Source organism: Saccostrea cucullata, unplaced genomic scaffold, assembly GCF_032062105.1.
Source record: "Saccostrea cucullata isolate Sc308-1 unplaced genomic scaffold, CSIRO_AGI_Scuc_v1 ctg2263, whole genome shotgun sequence".
Taxonomy (NCBI): Eukaryota; Metazoa; Mollusca; class Bivalvia; order Ostreida; family Ostreidae; genus Saccostrea; species Saccostrea cuccullata.
This window is the reverse complement of record NW_026921474.1, coordinates 135,148-156,700: the sequence shown is the minus strand read 5'-3', so window position 1 is coordinate 156,700 and position 21,553 is coordinate 135,148. Positions and strand designations below refer to the sequence as shown.

Below are 21,553 nucleotides of genomic sequence, written 5' to 3'. Positions count from 1 at the left end.
CGCCATTTTGTCGAGGTTGCGATTCTGATACAACTACGTTTCTCACAGAGGAATCTTGTGAATCAGAACAAATGTTATTCCCCACGGAGGGAATTTCTGTTGCTGGATTTGACACCGTGGCCGATTTCTTACCAGATTCAGATTTCTTGCGTTCAATCATTTTATTCATAAACGTCCGTTTTTCCTCTGTCCAAGTTATGCAAACTTTACAGGGAAACGCTTCATTGCAGACGCAATGTCTATAATATCCTGCGTGATCGTCTAAATCTATCATTTCTCTACTACATTTCTTACATATTTTGTACCAATCAGACATCGTTAATCGCAGGGAACTAAAAAAATTAATGGTCACAGAAGAAAACACGCAGTTCCAAGATACCCGAACAAAACTGAAGCGGAAGTGCTAGGGCATTATGTGTATACATACACATAGTGTATGATAATACACATAGTATATGATATCTCAAAAATTCAGGCAAAATCGTATGCAGCCCGGGGAAAATGCAAATAGTTGATGCAGGTAAGTATAGATATTGATGTAAACTGACTTGGTAGTTAAAAATAAACAAACCTAAAAAGGACCATGGTAAAATATGAACAAAAATTTTGATCAGCTCACTTGGCACAGATGAGCTAAATGATAAAATTATACCAGATTGACAGTATAATACATGTCATAGAAGCATGTGACGTGCATGTAAATGAAAAGAGAAAAAAAAATCCTATACTTTATTATCGTTTATCTATTTGTTTGTAAACATCTGCTTCATATTGATTGTTTTGTGAAATATTTTATCAATTCTCGTAAAATATTTTTGTGAAAAGCCAAGATACATGTAAGTATACAATAGATCAATAGCTATGCAATAAGATATTCACACAACTCAAGATTTTTTTCAGGACTAGTTCTATAGTTAGGCGTGTAAGTTCTAGGAACTGACTACACCAGTGAAAGGTTATATTTGGGACCAACATATCAAAGAAATAAATCTGAGAAAAGCACTAACAAGTTAGTTAAAATTTCTCAATCTAATATGTAATTTAAGTGTGATGTAAATATTATAAACTTCTGTATAAGATCTGATGTTAAATCTAGAAAATTTCGAATGTTAAATATGTGGAAATCAAAACCAAGGATACTTGTCTAATTACAAAAGCTGATGATACTCGTTAAATTTAAAAATCTGTGATGATTGTCCGATCACAAAAGAGAAAGAATGGACAGGTGTAAATTCATAGATTGACAAAAAGAAAATCATATCTTCAAAAAAGAACAAAGAAATACACACGCCAACTCTTGATTCCCGCCTACATTTTGCACCCATTTTATTCAATATAAATGGCAATTCGGCCATAAAATCTTTAACTAATACAGAGAACAGTTCAATGATAATTGATGAATTGTCTTATTACCAGCGCTAAATAGTAAATTATCCATGATTCCAGCTTTTGAAAAAAGGAAAGTAGACGATAGTTTCTAATGAAATCGGAATTTCAAGCATCACCATTTTTTTTTAAATAGTCTCGGATATGCTTAATTTTCCTTATATCTTTTCTTATGTTTTAGGCAAATAAATAAAACATAAATATATGAATATAAATAGAATGAAAAGTTTCAGTTGTAAATCGCTTTGAAATTGGTGAGAAATAAGCATTTTTGTCGTTTTTTGTCAATAAACATATGCCCCCCCCCCCCTCCCAGGTGAAACACAAAAAAGCTCTGGTATGAATTTGTGAAATAACAGTCCATACATGTATTACCTGTAAAAAGGGATTTTTGTAAACGGGGCGGATGTTTTAAAAATATTTTCCGTTTTCCGTTGATTTCTTGGTGAAAAACACAAGTTTTACCAAAAAGTTATCTCTCTTTGTTTTTCCAAAATAAGTAATGTTTTCCATATAATATTCTACAAAATTTTTTTTAAAAAAAATTCATCAAATATGTTAACTTTTGAAAGTTGACTTTTAGGTAAGTGGGAGAACAATACTATCGTTCGCAGTTCTTTATGAACTGATCACTTCTATATACTATATTATTTAGCCAAAATAAAATCTTACATAACTGTTAACAATTATTGAAAGAAAACAATACGCACACTGATCTTGCACTCAGTCATTAAAAATGTTGTTTGATACATGAAATGTACACGTGTAATTGACATTTGATACTTGAAATGTACACATGTAATTGACAGTTGATTCAGCATGTCATCTCTCAGTCACCTTCAGCCACATCGTGTCGGGCTTAATGAAGCCACTGTTTGCTAGCTTAGGTGGTATCTATAAATCAATTAAACATCTTTAAAATATGAACTTTTAAAATAAATATTTGTACAAATAAATTATCAAATGAATTGTATGGAGATAACTAATAGTATTAAAGATCGGAAGTCCATCCTAACAAAATGAATCAGTAGTAGAGAAAAGAAGGACGTCATCTCAAAGGTGGGGTCAGTTACAATGAAGGAGTGAGCATCCCCTGCCGACAGGTTACACAAAATTCATCAATACATTGCCACGGACAGAATTCAACGATATACATGCATTGTCGAATTTAAAAAAAGGAAGCAAATATGATATATATATACAGAGAGTTCACGGAGGGAAAACACCTTATCCTTGCTCCAGAATTTTCAGGGGTCCGTTTTTCATGGCTCATTCACAGATTTGTAAGATTGTTTTAAATTAAGCGTTTATCTTTACCTCTTCAATACTCAATAATACTCACATTCGTTTTGGAGCATGTTGATAATTCAAACTGCCTGAGGAGTTTTGTCATCGCTACTTTGATCTCGATCAGAGCAAGTCTTTTTCCGATACAGAGTCTGGGACCAAACCCAAAAGGCATGAACTTATAGGGATTCATTTTGGCTTTATTTTCCGCTGAAAATCTAAAATAAAGACATTAAAATATAGAAAAAAATCTTTCCTCATTTATTTTATTTCCAGATGTTTATGCTCTTTAGGCATTGGTAAAGTATTTAATTTTTTTTTTTACATTTCGAAAAATAATATAAAAGAATTTATATTTATAAGTAAATGTATGTATTTTTCTGTCATATATATTTCAAATTTAAATTCATTGATTGAAGGTTCAGTTAAACGCTTACAGTATAAATATTGAATATGAATCTACGCAATAACTTTAATGTTACGTATATTTAACTTATTCCATGTGTCCCCATCGTACCCTATATTTTTCATGAAGCCATGAGAAAGACAGTAAATGGATCCTCAAATAGATACATAGAAAAAAAAATAAAAAGTCTGAAGAAGGCTACTTTTTAAGTTACAGAATTTTTATGGAAAACCTTTCTGGGTCGAATTTTTCAGGATCTTCCCAGAGTTTTTCGGAATGATGTAAAATCCAAATCGGTATTGCAATCGCCATGCCTTTTGGAATCTTCAGACCATTTACTTCAGTATCCTGAACACATGTTCTATCAGTCCTGAATAAAAAGAAATAAGTGAGCTTTATTACATACACATGTAGATTAATAGTTTATAGCTTAAAAACTGCTTGAAACCCTAAGACTTTTAACTTTCAATATCTTGGCGTTTCATTTAACATTGTTCAATGAAACATATGGAGATAACAAACAGTATTCTATTTCAAAAGTCCACAAAACAATACAAAAAGGGAGCAGAACAATCATGAACCTCCAATACATCAGAGGTGGTAACAGGTGCCATGGATGAGTGAGCATCCCCTGACGACCCGTCAAATAATATACAAGTTCAAAACTATATTGAGACTCTTGTCTACGGTCTTTTCTGCACCGTGGAACTTCACTTAAAAATATATTCCTTTAGCAAAATTGTAAATTTACATTTATTTAGACAACTCATGCCCTGAATTCATAGCAAAAATTTAAAATATTGTCCTTCACAAAAAAAGATACTGTATAACTTTTGCAAAATTCTTATCATTTATAAAAAGTTAAATGTATGGACGAGACAGGAAGATATTCCAAATGACCATAAGGGGGGGGGGGGGGGATTACAGATGCGCTTCATTTTAAAAAATCATAAGAACATGATGCATGTCAAAATAAAAAAAAGACCTCAGACAATGACGGATTAAACATACCCGATATCATACTTTGTTAGCTTATAGAATTACAAAATCTAATACTCAGTAAAGTCTATGCTACCTTGGTGCTACGGGGTACATTCTCATTGTTTCATTGATACACATTTCCATATACTGTAACTTCCCGATGTTATCATAACCCGGTTCTTCCTGTAAGAAAAGTGTACATGCGGTTACTGAATACCATTCATGTTAAAATGGATTGTTAAGGTTGTTAGAAATATATTAAAAATATGAGAAAATTTAATGGCAAAAGCGAAAATCAAAGGCAATAATAGAAAAATTCGACACAACATGAACAGTATTTGTTTGTTACAGCAGACAAGGTTTAAAACAATATTTTCTTTTTTTTTGTAGGGTCCATATAACACTGTATTTTAAAAGAACATGACTTTCATATTTAAATTTCATGTGTCATATCATATTCCAAAAGTGGTGTAAATCAGATGCGGGTACTCAAAAAAAATAAAGAGCTTTAAGAAAATTTAAAGTCACCACATTTTTTCTCAGATCACAATAACATTAAAACTTCTGCCTCTTCCCCACTTTATACGACCATTTAAAGATTTATATCAATGGGTGAAAAAACTAGGCGTTTGATATCAAAGGCATTGCCTCGTCATAAAAGTGGAATTTTTACATCATGTAATTGGTCATCATCAACATTACTTCGTTAAAAAATCACTCTGATTCTACACAAAAGTACACTGATGTTGATATAAAAAGAATGCTGGTAAATGTTCCTCATTGACACCATTTTTGTAGTCTTTGGAAATAAAGTATGGAGAAATTAACAAACATTTTTCAATTAAGCTAACAAATCTAATCAAACAATATTATTCAGGAGCAGAGCAAACACTGACTGCTAATATTTGAAGTGAATGGATGAAAAACCAGTTGTCATGAAAGGCATTGCCTAGGAAAGAATTGGTCATCATCAAAACCGATTACAATCACTCTGCCGTGTGCTCCACTGATGTTTCATAAAAGAATTGGGAAATGACCAATTATTAAAGATCATTCGTATACAGTTTAGTGGGTAACTATCTAATGATGACTTTAATCGAGACTGTTCATATTCTTCAAAAAAGCACATTAGCCAATTAAAACGTGTTTTACAAACCAATTGCTTTAGAATTCTTGTTTCATCATTCAAATATATTGACGACGTTTTATCAATTTTTATACGTTGAAGTTGATGTCAGAGGGATTTAGACAACCTCATTTAAACTCAGTCATAAATTAATTTGTTCTTATATAAATGACCTTGTTAGCAAATATATCTTACTATTTGGGTCTTGTTTTGGCTGACTTGTTTCATATATATACTTATTGACAGTTTTCTGTCTACTAAATTACTATGTACAGTGTAACTTTGCGTCTTCTTGATCAGTGAGTGGGGATCACGGTGATCCACCTGTGGAATATCGGGGGCCGTGTTAAATAAGACCTAGCTGTCCACAGATTTTAATTGTTAAGAGATTTTTTTAGATCGACCAAGGCTCGATATCTTCAGCCTTTTCACTTTTGCTTCCCCCTCCCCGGCCGCTATCCAATATATAAACAATGTTCAGTTCACTTTTTTTGTTTAGAAATACATATATGTGCGGAAATTAAAAAGAAACTGAAAAATATTTTTTTCAAGACCCTCTTTTGTCACTTACATCACCTAGTTCAGACACGATCTCGTTATACACCCGCTGCTGAATGTCTGGATGGAGAGCCAGCAGGTACACAAAGAAAGAGAGCGTGTTGGCCGTCGTCTCGTAGCCGGCAAAGAAGAACAGAAGACAGTTAGCAATGATCTCAGTCGATGTCAATCCTGGAAGAAAAGGTTTCACCCTCGTAAATATACCACTCTTAATATTAAGGATAATAAAAAGTGCAATAAATTCAGGGAAGCTATTTAATTATTTTAAATATTTAAAAGAGGAATATATACCGAATCATCGCCAAAATAAGATAGATTACTAAAATAAATACACTCAATTTGTGTTTTATATAATATTATCATCTTTTTTGTGAAAATTCGATACCAGTGCCAAGTTATGGGCAATTTCCTGATTTTAAAATGCAATTTTGTCTTCGAGTGTTCTCGAAAACGGCTAAAGATATTAACTGGAGACTTGTTAGAGATGATAGACTATGAGTTATAGATGTGCAATTTTGACTTCGTTTGCGTCGTAAGTACTTCCGGTCGCTACAGGAAGTGAATTCAAAATGTACACTTTTTCAACTTTTTTTGTTTTTCAATATTTTTCTTTGATATAATTAATGGTAATTAAGACCCTACTGGAAAGGCCTAATATATAATTTATCTAAGAATTGATCAATGCACACACTAGATATTCGCATTTAAAAATCTGAAGCGTGTCCAAGATGGCGGCGGTCTCGGTAAACTCCGCCATTAAGCAAGTCGGGTTCTAGAAGGTCAGCTGAGCGTTTAGATGAACGAAACTTCTACCAACAAGATTTATGAAATGTAAAGGATTCTTTTGATTGCTACATCGCAATTACGTTGCATTGAGTATACTTTTAACATGAGGTTTCCTCAAACTTCTATTGAAATCGCTTTTTTCTGCATCTCAAAGTAGAATACAACATGACTACAAGTGGAAATACGATGACTTCAGTGTTTTATTTTGCACCAGGGAAAACTTATCCTAAACCATGGTTATAATACTTTTCAAGAAACTTGCCTGACTTAATATTCACTATGTTTCTGAAGTATGACTTGACTTCTGTTTATTTTTCTTTACGCAGGCTTGTGACATATTAAATGAATAGAAAAGAAAAACATTTTTAAAAGATTTATTAAAGGTTATATGAATATTCTTGTAATAAATGCAAGTTATTGACATAAATAGTATCAGATTCCTTGACCGTCGGAGGACGAGTGATTTTTTTTTTTCAGTGAAACATTCCAGTCTTTTCATGAACGTGTAACTCATCTCCACTTTGGGGGTAAACAGGATACAAAATTCGTGGAAAATCTTACCGAATTCACAGCTTTATTGTTACTTGGCCGTATACGAAATTATATTTGTATAATGTGATAAATATTCTTGTACTTTCTAACGCTCGAAATTCTGGTTATAAGAACATACATTTCTAATTTTCATTGAAGCTATCACATCCATTAAATAAATCAAACATTTCAAAGGAATAGCGTTAAGAACTACTTGTGATGTTTGGCACGAAATAATGCATCATGACCCGACTTAGTAGTAGACAAATGGCGACAATAGTGCAGAAATATATAACATTGGCATGCCTGTATATGGAGTTGCATGGGATAAAAAGTTGAATACATATCGAAACCAGAAGTCTCTGTCGAGACTGAAGCTCTACTGGTACTTATTATATAGCAAAGGAAGAGAAAAGTACTTAAGCTGTTGAAACAGGAATTGAAACTTTACAACAGCAATAAATAGAATAATGATCCTTGATTAAGTCTCATTATGTTCTTAGTGTAGTCTACTTGCATGCCGCATTATATTATAATCAGACTAAAACTGTATTTGGGGTAGCATTTTGAGAGTATATAACAGAAATTTCTATTTTTAGTAACTGTGGAAACACCGTTCACTGAAGTGAAAAACCGATACATAGAATTATGTACCTTATTGTAGTCTACTTATGTGCCAAGTTATATTGAAATCACACCAAAACTGTAGGAGGTGTAGCATTTTAAAAGAATTTCACAGAAATTTATAACGATGTCAACACCGTTCATCGAAATCAAAAACCGATACATAGAATTATGTATCTTAGTGTAGTCTACTTGTGTGCAAAGTTATATTGAAATCAGACCAACACTGTAGGAGAAGTAGCATTTTGAAAAATTTCACAAAAAATTCTATTTTTAGTTACCACGGCAACACCATTCATTGAAGTGAAAAACCGATACATAAAATTATGTACCTTATTGTAGTCTACTTGTGTGCCAAGTTATATTGAAAAAAGACCAAAACTGTAGGAGGAGTAGCATTTTGAAAATATTTTACAGAAATTTCTATTTTTAGTAACCACTTCAACACCGTTCATCAAAATCAAAAACCGATACACAGAATTATGTACCTTATTGTAGTCTACTTGTGTGCCAAAACTGTAAGAGGAGTAGCATTTTGAAAATATTTTACAGAAATTCTTATTTTTAGTAACCATGTCAACACCGTTCATCAAAATCAAAAACAGATAAAAGAATTATGTATCTTGGTGTAGTCTACTTGTGTGCCAAGTTATATTGAAATCAGACCAAAACTGTAGGAGAAGTAGCATTTTGAAAAAAAAATCTTAAAAAATTCTATTTTTAGTAACCACGGCAACACCGTTCATCGAAATCAAAAACCCATATACAGAATTATGTATCTCAGTGTAGTCTACTTCTGTGCCAAGTTATACTGAAATAAGACCAAAACTGTAGGAGGAAGAGCATTTTGAAAGAATTTCACAGAAATTTCTATTTTTAGTAACCACGGCAACACCGTTCATCGAAATCAAAAACCGATACACAGAATTATGTATCTTAGTGTAGTCTACTTGTGTGCCCAGTTATATTGAAATCAGACCAAAACTGTAGGAGGAGTAGCATTTTGAAAAATTGTTTACAGACGGACAGACAACAGACAGACAGAACGGACGAACGCATTACTATCGCATAAGCTCTTCTGGTCTCTGACCAGTAGAGCTAAAAAGGAAAGAAAACTGTATCATCTGTTCATCATTAATAGATTATCTATCCTAAAAATTACTGTTAAAATTCAAGTTACAAATTCCGATGTGATCATCTTGACAAAAGTTTGGCAAGCTGGCTGGCATTTTACAATTCCAAACTGAATTTTTAAACAAATGTAATGTATGTTGGAATAAAAAAAAGCAATCTCGCGATATTCGAATGTTAAATTTGAAGCGGGTTCCCAAAGGTGTAATCGGTACCGCAATGGATTTTCACGCTGGCTACCTGGATTCGATCCCCCGTGTGTCCGATTTTTAAAATCACTTCTTCAGTTTGATTTTACGTTGTTTTTTTCTGAATCGGACGGAAGACCTCTCGTTGCTCGCAACGAGTTTCGTTTCTAGTTATTATTATTTTTCTTCTTCTTCCTGGGTACTTTTTTGTCCGGGAGTGATCTTGTAAACTATACATCCGACTTAGGTAAAACCTTTTTAGGGTCAGTAGGCATGTTATGTAGATTTGCGGAATGAAGGTCATTTTGCGCGCACGTGCTTGCAAGAGCGTGCACGTGCAACGCGTGAAATGACCAATATAATAGATATAGCCATAGCTTTTCTTTTTTTGAATGAAATGCTTTGAAACTCATAATGTGATGATATATTAGTAGCATAAACAATATGTAATGGTCAAAATAGCAAGATCTCACGCGCATGAACATGCGCTTTGCTCTGATTGGCTGAAACTAAAGTCTCAATATCTTTCTTGTTTTTTGACGAAATCCTTTGAAATTTTGAACATAGCCATGCATTAGTATATCCTACAACTTGATACATAGCAATTATCATGAAAACACGTGCATGCACGTGCGCTGCAATCTGATTGGCTTAAACTTTGAAAAGCTATATATCCCTTGGTTTTCAACCAAACAGGATGGGATTTGGAACATAGATAGATATAATATAATTCTACAAGAAAGTATGGTCACCATGCACATGTATACACGTGCGTGTACGTGCACTGCAATATGATTGGCTGAAACTTTAAACAGCTATAACTCCCTTGGTTTTTAACCAAACGGGGTGGGATTTAGAACATAGATAGATGTAATGGACTTCTACAAGAAGGTATGGTCACCGTGCTCATGTATGCACGTGCGTGCACGTGAAATGAGTAAAATCAAAAATACACTTAAATGAGAGTATTTTTTAATAATTTTGGATTAAATACTTAAATAATTAGTGTATTAAAATATATAGATTGCGTAGACAAGATGATTTGGTCATTATGCACATGCATTCACATGCGCACGCGTGCAATGTTAAAATTTGAATAAACTTGGTACACTTCTGGGTAAACGTTGTTAAAATCTCAAATGCATAGAGTTTGTCTTATTTAATGAAGCTTACAAGGAATATGGCACCAAAAGGGAGTTTGGGAGCGTTTGGGGAACATCTGTAACGGTCCCCGTTACAATTAGCACTAGTTTTCAATTATATCTATGTGTGCGGAAATTTTATTCATCGTGAATACAAGTGGAAAAAATCGTAAAAAACCCAAAACAATCGCTCAGCAAAAAAAAAATACCCTACTATACATTAATTAAAAAATGCATCTTTGTTATCCAAGGGTGACGATCGACACCCTTGACTAGCGATCGAGATATTTATGAGAGATGTATAGTAGTGGGCTATTTTTTCTTGGAGCGATTATTTTGGGGCTTTCACCCTTGTAAACATATCACTATAAATACAAAAAATAATAAAAAAATCCCATAAATTCAGACATTGAGGGAAGTTGTTTAATTATTTTGAATATTGATGATGTCTGTCCTCCATATTTTCCCCACTCTTCTTTTTCCCCTTTATCTTCTGCCATGTTTTTTATAGCGTATACATGTATGTACCTCTTACCTGACCGTATATATTGTATATAATGTATATTATACAATTAATTACCCCTTTTGAGGTCAACATGGTGAAATAAGGACCCGAGACCTGGCCCACGAGGCGACCTGACCTGACCGAGGCCGAACGAATACCTAATTCGTCCGAACAAATATCTAATTTGTCCGAACAAATTTCTAATTTGTACGAACGAATATCTAATTCGTCCGAACGAATATCTAATTCGTCCGAACAAATAACTAATTCGTCCGAACGAATTTCTAATTTGTCCGAACGAATTTCTAATTTGTCCGAACAAATAAAAATATTTTTTTTTACCTGGCCCTCCAGCGGCGCCGTACTTTTCGCTACACAGTCAACATCTAACACAGAATTTTACTCTTTAAACAGCCGATTCTACATTCCATTGAACTGAATATTGTAACGATATTTTGAAATGAGTAACCGTTTAAGTTAAGGATAAAATTTTACCGTTTTCTGTAGGGTAATGCAAAACAGACCATGCACAATTTAAAAAAAAAACGTTGATTTTCTCGAATAATTATTATTTTACGCCTTAACTTCACTGAAAAAGGAATTTTTGATTACGAGGTCATTATTTAGCGGTCATTAATAATAATGACCGGGTCATTATATCCTATGTGCAATGATTCCTAGGTCATTCTTGCTGTAAACAGTACCATTTGGAGTCATTGTTGTGTTTGAATGTTTTCTTACCAGCCAATCAAATTCGAGTATTATCAATAGAGGTATAATAAATGTTAATAATACACACGTATCCTATGCACCAATAGTTTGGTCTGAGTGAAATAAACTGAACTGAACTGAGAAGAGGAATATATACCAAACCATCGTCAGAATTATGGGACCGATTTGCGAGTTACCTAAATGAGTACACACAATTTGTTTTTTATATACATGTACAATGACGGCGACCAAAATTTTATTGTACTTCAGAAGAGGCTATATTACTATATTATACTTTCATGTAAATTAGTTGAATCTGATTGGTCGAGTAAAATTTGTTAAAAAACAGTATTACCCGCTGAATAATGAAGTCACGCCCTCCAGCGTAGCAACAGTCAACATTGCTTGACGACGGGTGATATTCCAAAAAATAGCCACTGCGCAGAATTTATGCGCGCAAGGTTCACTATTATACATGTATGTACATTGTATTTGTATAAAACATTCAGTATAATATAATAAATATTGCATGTAGTTGAGTGTAACATTGAAAATTTATACCCCTCGAAAACCATTGTCAACCGAGGCGCAGCCAAGACAATGGTTTTCTTGGGATGAAAATTTTCAATGTTACACTTAACTACCTGCAATATTTATACAATAATTATCATAATGTAAACAGGTATACTTTTTTCTAAATTAATATGTTGACGGTGCGACCGTTAGGGCGAGCGCAGATACTTATCCAGTTGTTGTTTTTTTTTTTAGATCGGACTCGTCAAAGCGCACGTGACATTCGGTGCGTTTAAGACTCTGACGTCACATGACGTCGTTCGTTGCTTTACCAAACCGAAGCCTGAACAGGGCTGATTTCAATCAGCTAGTATATGACTATTTTCTGCAATAAACAGATAATTTCATTAAAACCAAGGCAAGTTTATTATTCGTTTAACTTTTGACGTTATTCTCGCGAGAACGTTGCTTTAACGTTTGTGTACTAAGCGATGCATTGTGGGTCAAAATTACTAATGTGCAGTAGTCCGAATTTTCTCTTCGCCCAGGCGTTGTCGTTAGAGCTCGCAGTTACGAGCGTCGCTTCGCGACGCTCGCTATAATAATCTTTTAATATTAACATGTTAATCCTGAACAATTATGGAGACACACCCCTTTTTTCGTCCGTTTCCTGTGGGTTGTCATTATGAGCATCCATCATCAGCTGGATGAAATCTACATATTCCTGTCAATCAAATTCGAGAAATAAACAAATTATTATTACGTGTGCTATTAATGACGTCAATGCAACCGAAATGAATTAAGTCACTCAAGAGTACGACTACACTCTAAACAAAATTATAAATTGAAAATCCCCACCTTCTTACTAGAATCCCTTGTGTTAAACTCTTTTTCTATTTCTCCTTTGAAAAATTCTGAAGCTTCTTTGTTCAAGAAAGAAATTTTGAAATGTTTTGCAATTGGCCTTGAAAGAGTGGGAAACATAACTAAAATTAAAGAAACTTATGAATTAGAGGTTCATTTATTTGGTCAAATTCATAGAAAAAAATAAACTTCAATACAATATTCCCCATTTTAAAAAGTGATGTTATCTTTGAAATAGGAACTCTTCTACACCAGCATAAACTTCCGTTGACTACACATTACGATAATCCAACAAAAGTGATCAACTTACACGCTGCATTTAATATTATTAAAAGAAGGAAACGGTTTGCGAAATTTTTTTAAAGATAATTAGCGATTTTATAAAGGGTCTGTTAGAGCCCCCTCTCTAGAAAGCGATACGAATTAGCTAGGTACGTAGCATCGTCTTTAAAAGTGGGGGGGGAGGGGCAGCCAGAGATCTTTTTTTTTACTTAACTGGAAAAGATGACAAGCAAAAAAAAACTTGCCCAAAAAAAAAACTACTTATTTTAGTACCATTTCTTTGGCATACAATACTACATTTCCCTTATATAACTTTACCGTAGTATAAACTGGGGGGGGGGGGGGGCAACCGGTCTTTAAATTAACATTTTAAATAGTAAAAGTAATGTTGGGAAAAAAGAGGGGGTGGGGCTACCCCCCCCGCCGTTGCTACGTGCCTGTTAGCTGGTAAACAACTTCATCAGAATTTGCAATTTTATGTTACGTTATTGTAATTTTTTCTTAAAATCCTATAAACTACGGGATACATCTTATTTATGTCTAAAAAAGGATAATTTACAAAATACATTAAGTTTGTAATAAGCATTGTGGTGAAACCGGAAGATGAATTTCGCAAAATGTCAGTTGACTGAGATTAGTGTGTTACACACTTGAACTCAGAACTGACCATAAGGTTTCAAATCAACTTTCATGGAATTTGATTGACAGGTGATGCATGAGGGTTTCGTGCAAAAGCATGCACAAAGAACGAATGTGTAAATGGGTTGAACAGCTGAATATGAACCAAAGTTGTGGAAATTAAAAATCATTAGAATTATTAATTGTGAATTCAATATAATTACGGTATATATATATTTTTTTTCACAGATGTACATGTATGTCAGTTACACGGGGCTTCATCTCTCTCTCTCTCTCTCTCTCTCTCTCTCTCTCTCTCTCTCTCTCTCTCTGATATTGTTTTTACACACTTTGAAAAAAAGAACAACTTATAAAAATATATACTTACACTGAAAGGCTTTTAAAAACATAAATAACACTTTACGAAAAGAATGTTTTCCGTATTGACGAGAAATACGCTCGGAAATTATCTTTGCATCAATTTCGTGTTTCTGCTCTCAATTCTCTGATCTAAAACAAAATAAGTGTATTTTACTCGTTAATATAATATGCTTAGATCCTATAAAACTTTGATTAAATGCAGCTCAGATTATCATTTTAAACGACATATGTAACACATTTTCAGATCGATTGTTTTAATTAGTCTTTCTTTACATGAGCATATGAGATTAGATTATTCATTTAGAATTCCATTCAAAGTTTTTTATAAAGTGAATCAATTATTTTACAAATATAAATTTCTAAAAACACGGTTAATTCAAATGAAATAGGCCTTTAATTGTCACCAAAAGTGTTCTTGTAAGTAAACTATGTACGTTATGACATATAATCGTAAATTTGAACGCTTTTCTTAATATCCGTCGCGGATGACAAACTATATGCAGCAATTTCAGAGGTAAAACTGTAGATAGACATGTCATCGGTCTCTCAAAAAATTCCTAGAGATGCAGAGAAGAAAATATGGCTGCAGCGGGCTAGATTAATTCGTAAAAACTTTATAACTATACAAAAAATGCTATATTTGTTCTGCACATTTTGTAAATAATGACGATCCGCCTGCAGAACATCCACTACCGAAAATGAAATTTTAGCTTTTGTTTTTAAAAAAAAAAATAGGCCTAATCGAATATGTATCAGCATTTTATCAGTAATCTGTTTCGTTTTTTTAAGGGGGGGCCTCACACAGCGCCTTATTATAGTAGCATACAGATTAATACAAATCCAGAAAGAGACTATGAGTAAGCAATTTTAAAAAAAATACGAATCAGTGAAGATTTCTTTTTATTCACAAACGCAATAACTGTCATATGACAGAGACATTACACAATGAACATGTGTTTACATCAAGAACGTTCAAAGTGACTTTCTTTACAGCGCATGAGTATTAAACACAGACAAAGAGTTCCCTTCAGGGGAAATAACTCCTTTTAAAATGGGGAATAATTAATAACATGTTCATAATTAATAATTTGTATGACAAAGGCTGTATGGCAAAAGCTATTCTTACAAGCAAGAGACAGAAAAGGCGAGCTAATTGGGACATTTATAAGTTGTGAGGCCATCCGTGCAAATTTGTCCTCGGGATCCCCTTGTGAATCAATTTTAATTCCAAAGGCTGTGGATGCAATGACGTCAATGGTATAACATCCGAACACTCTGTTAATTAAACGATTAATTTACTAAACAGAAACTCACAAAGAACTTTATATAGAAAGGTTTACTTAAGTTTTTGAAAATGAGTATTTGACATAATATTTCAAATAAATTTTATGGTTTACCAATGAAAGTAAATGCCTCCATGTGTAAGCTGATGAAATTAAATAAAAAAAGTACCAAACACGTGTCTGTCAGTGCCCTTCACTGTACCTACCCCACGTCTACCCCTGTCTGTCAGTACCCTTCACTGTACCTACCCCACGTCTACCCCTGTCTGTCAGTACCCTTCACTGTACCTACCCCACGTCTACCCCTGTCTGTCAGTGCCCTTCACTGTACCTACCCCACGTCTACCCCTGTCTGTCAGTGCCCTTTGCTGTACCTACCACAAATCTACCCCTGTCTGTCAGTGCCCTTCAATGTACCTACCCTAAGTCTACCCCTGTCTGTCAGTGTCCTTCACTGTACGTACCCCACGTCTACCCCACGTCAGTGTCCTTCACTGTCCCTACCCCACGTCCACCCCTGTCTATCAGTGTCCTTCACTGTACCTACCCCACGTCTACCCCTGTCTATCAGTGTCCTTCACTGTACCTACCCCACGTCTACCCCTGTCTGTCAGTACCCTTCATTGTACCTACCCCACGTCTACCCCTGTCTGTCAGTACCCTTCATTGTACCTACCCCACGTCTACCCCTGTCTGTCAGTGTCCTTCACTGTACCTACACAACATCTACCCCTGTCTGTCAGTACCCTTCACTGTACCTACCATACGTCCACCCCTGTCTATCAGTGTCCTTCTGTACTTACCCCATGAATTCCATCTCATCTGTCTCTTTGATTTTCCTTTTAATGTGCTGAACAAGTGCATCACCAGCTTCAGTAATTAACGAGTCCATCTAATTGTGTCGAGAAAAATCGTTACCCGGGTATTTTGTGCAAATTTGATAACAAGACAAAGATCATTACAATTAAACACAATTTCTCCAATCTTCAAATTTCTCAATCATTATGTTTTGTCTTTAATATAGGTATTACATGCTCAAATTCTTTGCCATGCTTGCTTTACATTTTTAAGAGTTGCTATTTCATTCAAAGATTCAAAGAATTATTTTTCTATTCCGTACTTCTGAGAAATAAGCCGACTGACAATGTCTTCCTCTAATTTATATATTTATAATTTTTTTTACATGGTATTATTTCAAACATGATATACTTTCTTAATTGCTACACGACTCGCATATTAACAGGTTACGTACCTTTCTGAGTTTGCCGGACGTAAAAGTGGGTGATAATATTGTCCGTGAACTTTTCCAAGCTTTGCCCTGCTGGGCGCTCAGATTTTCTTCCATGTCTCCACTGAAGCCCCGCAGAAACCTATACACATAAAAAATCAAATTTTGTTTTACAAAATCAAATACTAGTGTGTTATTTTAAAAAAATTATTATGAATACAAATTACCTAAAAATATTATTATGCAATTTTTATTAGATAAGTAAAAATTCTTTAAACATATGTTATTGTATTCTATTTTTGCCCTTAACAACAATATGTAGAGCCAAATTCATTTGGAATGAAGAGATTAATGAAATCAAAGTACTGAAAGTACTGATAGACGGAGGCTTCATGTTTGAGAGAACACAAAAGAAATATATTTGATACATTGCTGTAAAGAATATTTACAATAATGTGTATTTTTTTTAATTGTTTGTTAAAAGGATACTCCAATATTCATTGGTTGTTGGGATATTATATTCATGAGATTTGAACTTCAACTTGATCAAAGGTTTTTTTAGATCAAATACTTTTAAAATAGTTGGAATAAGAAATATTGTAAAAAATGCAGGCCGGGTTATAAAACGCCTTATGATAAACATAAAATTCTCACCTTTAATAAATATATATGGAAAAGTGATCCTTATGGTTATCATTATCATTTTATGTCCCCCAGGCCAGGTTTGATGAAATTCTTTGAATTTGAGTCCACTTTTCATCAAAAAAAGCTCCCCTCCCTTTTGAGTCCAAAAAATAGTACAATATATAATAAATGAATGTTTTTACTTGTGGCTGTGGTTCCCTGTACCTCAAACTGGTCCCCCCTTTTTCAAATTTCTGGATTCAGCACTGGGCCTCAAAAATATTTCAAGATATCTTATTTATAGGTCACAGAGACCTACTGTTAACATAATTATGACATCTTCTACCAAAGACGTATCAGCTACCAAAATCAAAATTTCTCGGCCTTATTGTATAAATGTTATGATATGAGCCAACAGGAAAAGAGAACAGCCAGATAATTGGACATGAAAACATTATAATACAGTTTGTCTTAAGCCTTTGTGATAAAAAATGGGGTGACATAGCTTGAAAGCAATATAGATTATTTTTTAAGTAATACAACTTTATTAACATGCAATAAATGTTCTTGAACACAATTTTTTGAGTGGAATAAAAAATTATGCTTCTTTACTTTATGTTACAGAACAAAAATTTTCACAAGACTTGATATTTCACAACTTTTTGTTTTTGTAGAACTATTGCTTACAATAACAAAGATATATATCTTGACAAATTTGACAACCAATATTTCAGGAAGTATTAAATGAGTATTATATCATATGACAGATTATGTTTGTTTAAAATGCTTTACTCGTATACCACTGTTAATGATTGTCCTTTTCAGTTTATCTGTTTAAAACAATCATTAACAATGAGACATGATTACAAATTATGTACAGAAAAAGTTATATAAATATATGACTATGATTTCTACTTTTCAGTAACTGTTAAAACAATCACTTTGCCAATGATGTAGGGTAAAAAAAAAATTGACACGAATACCAATGATAAGAAATACGTGTAAACTTGTATATAACAAAGTATTTGGGTTGTAACCAATCGAGTCAAACGTAACAGATGCATATTGATCTCAATATCAGAGTTGTTGTTCGTTTCTCTCTTAGAATGTATGGGCATACCTGTATGTCAACACTCAAATGTTTGTAGAAAGTGTAAATTTATTTTCAGTTACCTAAAAATTACATATAAAATAAACAATTCTAAACTATACTGTAAATAAAATATTCTAATAAAAATGTTGTGTATGCATTTTAATTCATCGATCCTTGTCAGATTACAAAACTAACTAGAAACATATTGACGCAAACGTTAAAAATCGGCCGCAAACCAATTAATTGGTCCTTTTATGAAGAAATTAGAAAAGGGATAAAAATGGAGATGGAGATTATCTAATCAAGCACAAAATTTTGCTTTGATTTTTTAAATTATCTTATATTTATCTGTTAATTTTTTATCCCTGTGACATTAAACATTTGCATATGACATTGTAGGATTTTCTTCAATACATAATACGGGTAAATTATTAATTTTTAAAAACTACTCAGTTGCGCTCCACACTCATTTGATATAAAAGAATTCTGGTGCCAGTGAAGTTTAATATTTAAGTAGTTTTTACAATTCTCTTAAAATAAGTTTAAACTATCTTTAGCTCGAGATAGTTTGATTTAATAAAAAACAAAATATACATGTGGTCCTTTGCTCTCCGAGGATGTTAAAAAAGAAACCCAAACTCCCTCTAATCCGCCACTTCATTTTCTCTTTCTTGTTTTCGTGTGAGATCTTTAAACATAGTAAAACACGTTAATATATAACAAAATCTATTAAAATACTGCCTAATAATGAATTAACATTTAATCATTTTTTTTTAAATCTTTAGGAAATGTATTTATAGATATACATATTTAAAATATATACAACAAATCCTGTTTATATAGACAAGTAAAAAAAACAGTCCTTTTGGAAGCGATAGTAGTTTCAACATGTAAAACTGTAGTTTATACATGATTAACGCATCTTTGTTTTATATAATTAGACTATGCCCGACAAACGTTCAACAAAACGCACTATTTCTTAATTTCATAATGATATCAGTGGCCGTCCGCCTCCTGGTAATGAAAACAATTCCACCGATAGATGGTGCTACGTGAAATTCTCATTATTTGACTAATGGGCAAATTTTCATATGGAGGCTGTTATACAATCCGATTAAAAAGGAATGTATTTTGTTTATATTTTCCCTGGTTGACACCAAAGGAACGGGGCTTAAGTATGGAAAATATGATAAGGGATGAAAATTGTGAGATGGGGTTCATGGACCTTATGTTAAGGAGACGTACTGCGCGATCTGGGAAGTTTTGGAATTGTTTGACAAGAATCTCCTTTAACATGTCAGTATCTGCCACAACCAACGTTGGAGATCGACCGCTAAAGTACCTGTTATAACCAGAAAAAACACACAAGTTTCATGTTGATGTCATAAATAAAAATTAAATTCAGATAAATGCACAAGATCATGAATTTTAAAATATAAATACCCGAACACATCTCCATATTCCCTCCACCACATCATGTCAGCTTGCGCAAATCCCTGAAATAAATTATCTATTATCGCTTAAAACCTTTTTTCTTTTACTTAAATGTTTCCATTTTTATGAAATTAAAATAAAAAAAATAATTTTCAACTTAAAAACATACTGTAGTTGGCCAATTGCATAAAAGGTCTACAAAGAAATATCTTTCTTATCCCCTTACATAATATAGTTACCTTTTTAGCGATGGTCATGTGATTTCCAAACAAAATATGAGGAGGTGGTCCTTTGACTCCCATTTTCTTGAAAATACCGAAATTCCATTTTGTGTATCTTTAAACATAGAAACGAAGTTAATATATATATTTAAAATCTTTGCCAGGCAAACTTGTAAATTCATAAGTTACTTTGGGTAGTAAATACAAAATTTGCAACATGACAACTTGACAAGTTTAAAAAAAACAGTCCTCTTGGAAATAGTAGCGTCAACATAAAATAGCAAGATTAAGATTTTTTTTTAATTAAGAAAAACGCTTCTCAAAACGAGAATTTCTTAATCAAAAGTAGCAGTGGCTGTCGGCCAGCAAAGTTGAGACATAGAGTCTACGATTTCTAGATTCACTAATGTCACAATTTCATATGAATAGAATAAATGAAGATTACGAAGAGTATTCAAGCTCAAAAGTCCATTGAAGAATACAAATCAGGAACAGAGCAAACACAGACCTCAAAAACATCAGAGTTGAGATTAGGTGTCATGGAGGAGTGAAGGCCCATTCCGACCCCCGTTACACCTGTCGTGTGCTCCTTGTCATGACCGGAAATTAACGGAAAAATCCGTCGACAATTCAGTGTGTAAATAATAGCCTAAACATTAGTTTTAAAAACGTCAGTTAGCATTTGATTGTATTTGCTGTCAAGGCCATAGAACTTGCAAAATGATGACTTTAAATGTGATAGCTGATATTCTTCTTTCATCAACTCCTTTATCAATGACTTGCCTTGTTTTAGAAATAGTTTATTCGTACAGCATGTTCTTGTGTATTGAATCAACTGAGAGATATAAACCCCATGTGCAGGTGATGAAGGTATATTGCTGCATATTAAGTAGGGGAAGTTGACGATTGTAAAGTTAAAGTCATCACGTTTGTCATAAAGCTTGGCTGTTACATTACCATTAACGTCTTTTCTCGTAAAATATCCAAATATGAAACAGGTGTGTCAGACTCTGTGGTGTCATTTATTTCAAGCTCCCCGGGATATATCTCCGAAATTGAGATGGGGGGGGGGGGGGGGGGGGGGCGAACCCCCCTTAACATTTGCACATGGTAAAGAACTAAAATAAATTGGAAGCCTTTAGAAACACTTCTTAGATTTGTAGAGACATATGAAGCTTTAAAAGGGAGGGAAAAGTTCTAACCCCTTCCTGAAGATAATATTTTTAGTTTTGGGAAAGGAATTTACTTTATTTTCGCGTGTCAACAAAATTTAGATTTTAAAAAAGGCACTGACATCCTCATTCCGCCAACCTTGGGGAAAAAAATCCTGGATCCGTGTCTGTGTAAATGAAAATGTCTTCCTGTGAGTGTGTGTCTTAAACGTAAACTGTTATCAGATTGACCCTAAATAAACATGAAGCTTTATATATAATTTATAGAAATGCTTAAATAATACTTACATGAGAAATAGGACCAGAACACAGACAATAAAAATTAACAGTCCGGTTATCAGGATTCCTAATGTCGCCACCATTCTCTTCCAGTTGTCAAGCACAGATAAGTAAAGAACATATCAGGATATATTTTTATAGACCTCAATTCTAGATTTTGACCCATATGAGATGAAGGTCTCGGGTTTTTCTTTTGCGC

At 33.5% G+C, this 21,553-nt stretch overlaps 1 protein-coding gene across 1 annotated transcript; it reads right to left on the bottom strand.

Moving 5' to 3' along the window:
* Window positions 1-1,869: 1,869 nt before the first annotated feature.
* On the bottom strand, window positions 1,870-21,553 carry LOC134260072 (cytochrome P450 3A24-like). The gene is made up of 14 exons (XM_062742657.1): window positions 21,364-21,553; window positions 19,922-20,018; window positions 19,692-19,744; window positions 19,474-19,590; window positions 16,556-16,673; window positions 16,107-16,195; window positions 15,147-15,295; window positions 12,734-12,861; window positions 12,527-12,599; window positions 5,758-5,915; window positions 4,155-4,243; window positions 3,312-3,449; window positions 2,729-2,891; window positions 1,870-2,280 (listed from the first exon to the last, which is right to left on the bottom strand). Exons 1-14 carry the CDS (start codon window positions 21,435-21,437, stop codon window positions 2,209-2,211), a joined length of 1,518 nt encoding a protein of 505 aa, XP_062598641.1. The 5' UTR covers window positions 21,438-21,553; the 3' UTR covers window positions 1,870-2,208.